The 2,159-nt window shown below is 42.1% G+C and overlaps 1 protein-coding gene across 1 annotated transcript; it reads left to right on the forward strand.

The window, feature by feature from the left end:
• Window positions 1-392: 392 nt before the first annotated feature.
• On the forward strand, window positions 393-655 carry LOC129650829 (diphthamide biosynthesis protein 3-like). The gene is made up of 2 exons (XM_055579630.1): window positions 393-517; window positions 592-655. The coding sequence occupies exons 1-2, from the start codon at window positions 393-395 to the stop codon at window positions 653-655; spliced, it is 189 nt and encodes a 62-aa protein (XP_055435605.1).
• Window positions 656-2,159: the final 1,504 nt, after the last annotated feature.

Raw genomic sequence — 2,159 nt, forward strand, 5'->3', positions numbered from 1 at the left:
CATAAATGCATTAGTTATTCTGATTCCTTAAATCATTAATAACAAGACAATCATGACCTGAGTCAATTCCATTCTTTCCACAGTATTAAGAGCATTGGTTTAGAATAATGATTTCTCTGCACCTCACAGTGATTCCCTCCATGGAAGTGAGACCGGGAATACAACTTCTTGCAGAGTGAAGCAGCACATTTGTAGTTTACGGCCCAGGCTCCGACACTGCATGGATTAGTTTAAATTCTGGTTCTACCTCTTTTAGCTATCAAAACTTGAGCAAGTTACCCAAGCCCAATGAACCTCAGTTTCCTCACCTGAAGAATACGAATAGGCCTGGCTGGTTGGGGACCTGGGGACTGGCCTTGGCCTGGGTAGGATGGCAGAGGTGGCAGACCTCTATGGCCCCAGTGACGACGGCAGTGTTTCACGGTGAGGTGGAGATCAAGGACTTCCAATATGGAAAGAACTCAGAGATGTACCTCTACCCCTGCCCACATGGGAACAAATTCCGCATCACCCAGGAAGATTTGGCGAATGGGGAAACATGGCAACATGATCTAGCTTCTCTCTCATTATAAAAGTGATTTATGACAAAGGTCAGTTTACTTGTAGAGAGACAGTCCCAGCCTCTTCCACCAATAATGAACTAGTTAAATGCTAAAGAAGACTTTAGGACTCCAAAGCCTGAACTTTGGGGAATGAGCCAAGCTGCAAAAATCGAATTCAATCACTATCTTCTTCATGGGGATAATTTTTTTTTTTTTTTTTAATTTGCTGCACCATGTGGCTTTCAGGATCTTAGTTCCCCAGCCAGGGATCAAACCCATGCCCACTGCAGTGGAAGCAGAGTCCTAACTGTTGCAGGAAGGGGGACCCCTTCCAGGGCCTGAAAGGGGGTCTTTTGTCTAACACTCAGAAATGAATTGTCTGAGGAGACACAGGTGCTGACAAAGCAAGAGACTTTATTGGGAAGGGGCATGTGGCGGAGAGCAGGAAGGTAAAGGAACCCAGGAGAACTGCTCTGCCTTGTGGCTCACAGTCTCAGGTTCTGTGTTAATGGGGTTAGTTTTCAGGTTGTCTTTCACCAATCATTCTGACTCAGAGTCCTTCCTGGTGGTGCATGCTTTGCTCAGCCAAGATGGATGCCAGCAAGAAGGATTCTGGGAGGTGGTCGGACACGTGGCGTCTCCTTTTGACCTTTCCTGAACTCTCGTGGTTAGTGATGGCTTGTTAGTTCCATGTTCCTTACCAGGACCTCCTGTCGTAAAATAACTCACATAAATGGTTACTATGGTGCCTGGCCAGGGTGAGCAGTTTCAGTCAGTGTGCTTCCCCTAACGTAATCACTGGACCATCAGGAAATTCCCAACAGTCATTTTGTAGCTTGCTGTTTGTTAAAGTGTGGATTCTTAAAACTGGCTGCTGAATTCATCTCTGGTTGAAGAAGCAAGTCCACCACATGACATACCTGAATTTTGTGCCTAGAACTTTGAATTGGAAGTTTTCTTAATTTTCCATCCGAACATAGAAGAAGATAATTTCAAATCAGTGCTTCCTTTCCTTCAGTTTTGTTATTTATGTATTATACACCTAATTGCTTCATTATCTGACAAAAGCATCGTCTACCTCAAGTCATTAGGATTCTTTTTTTTTTAATATTTATTTATTTGGCTGCATTGGGTCTTAGTTGCAGTACGAGGGATTTTTTTTTTTTTTTTTTGCAGTACACAGACTTTCTAGTTGTGCTGTGAGGGCTCTGAAGTACAGGGGCTCAGTATTTGCAAAATGCAGGCTCAGTTGTTCTGAGGCATGTGGGATCTTATTTCCCCTACCAGGGATCAAACCTGCATCTCCTGCATTGCAAGGAGGGTTCTTAACCACTGAACCAACCAGGGAAGTCCCAGGAATCTTTAATTTTTTTTAAAAAAAAGGAGATTTAAAAAAAAGATTGAGGATAATAGTAGTATGTATATCATTAAGGGGTTATTCAGATTTAAAAAAATTAGTGTAAGTAAAGCACTTTGTACTTGGCAAACTTTCAATAAACATGGGTCATTATTCACTTCTGTGTAACAAATGAATGGTAAATATTGCCCCTTCCTAAATATTTTATAGACCTAGAGATCACTTTTATGCAAATAATTTCTACATGTTTCTCCCTAGAC

The sequence above is a fragment of the Bubalus kerabau genome, chromosome 4 (assembly GCF_029407905.1).
Source record: "Bubalus kerabau isolate K-KA32 ecotype Philippines breed swamp buffalo chromosome 4, PCC_UOA_SB_1v2, whole genome shotgun sequence".
In the NCBI taxonomy this organism is placed as follows: Eukaryota; Metazoa; Chordata; class Mammalia; order Artiodactyla; family Bovidae; genus Bubalus; species Bubalus kerabau.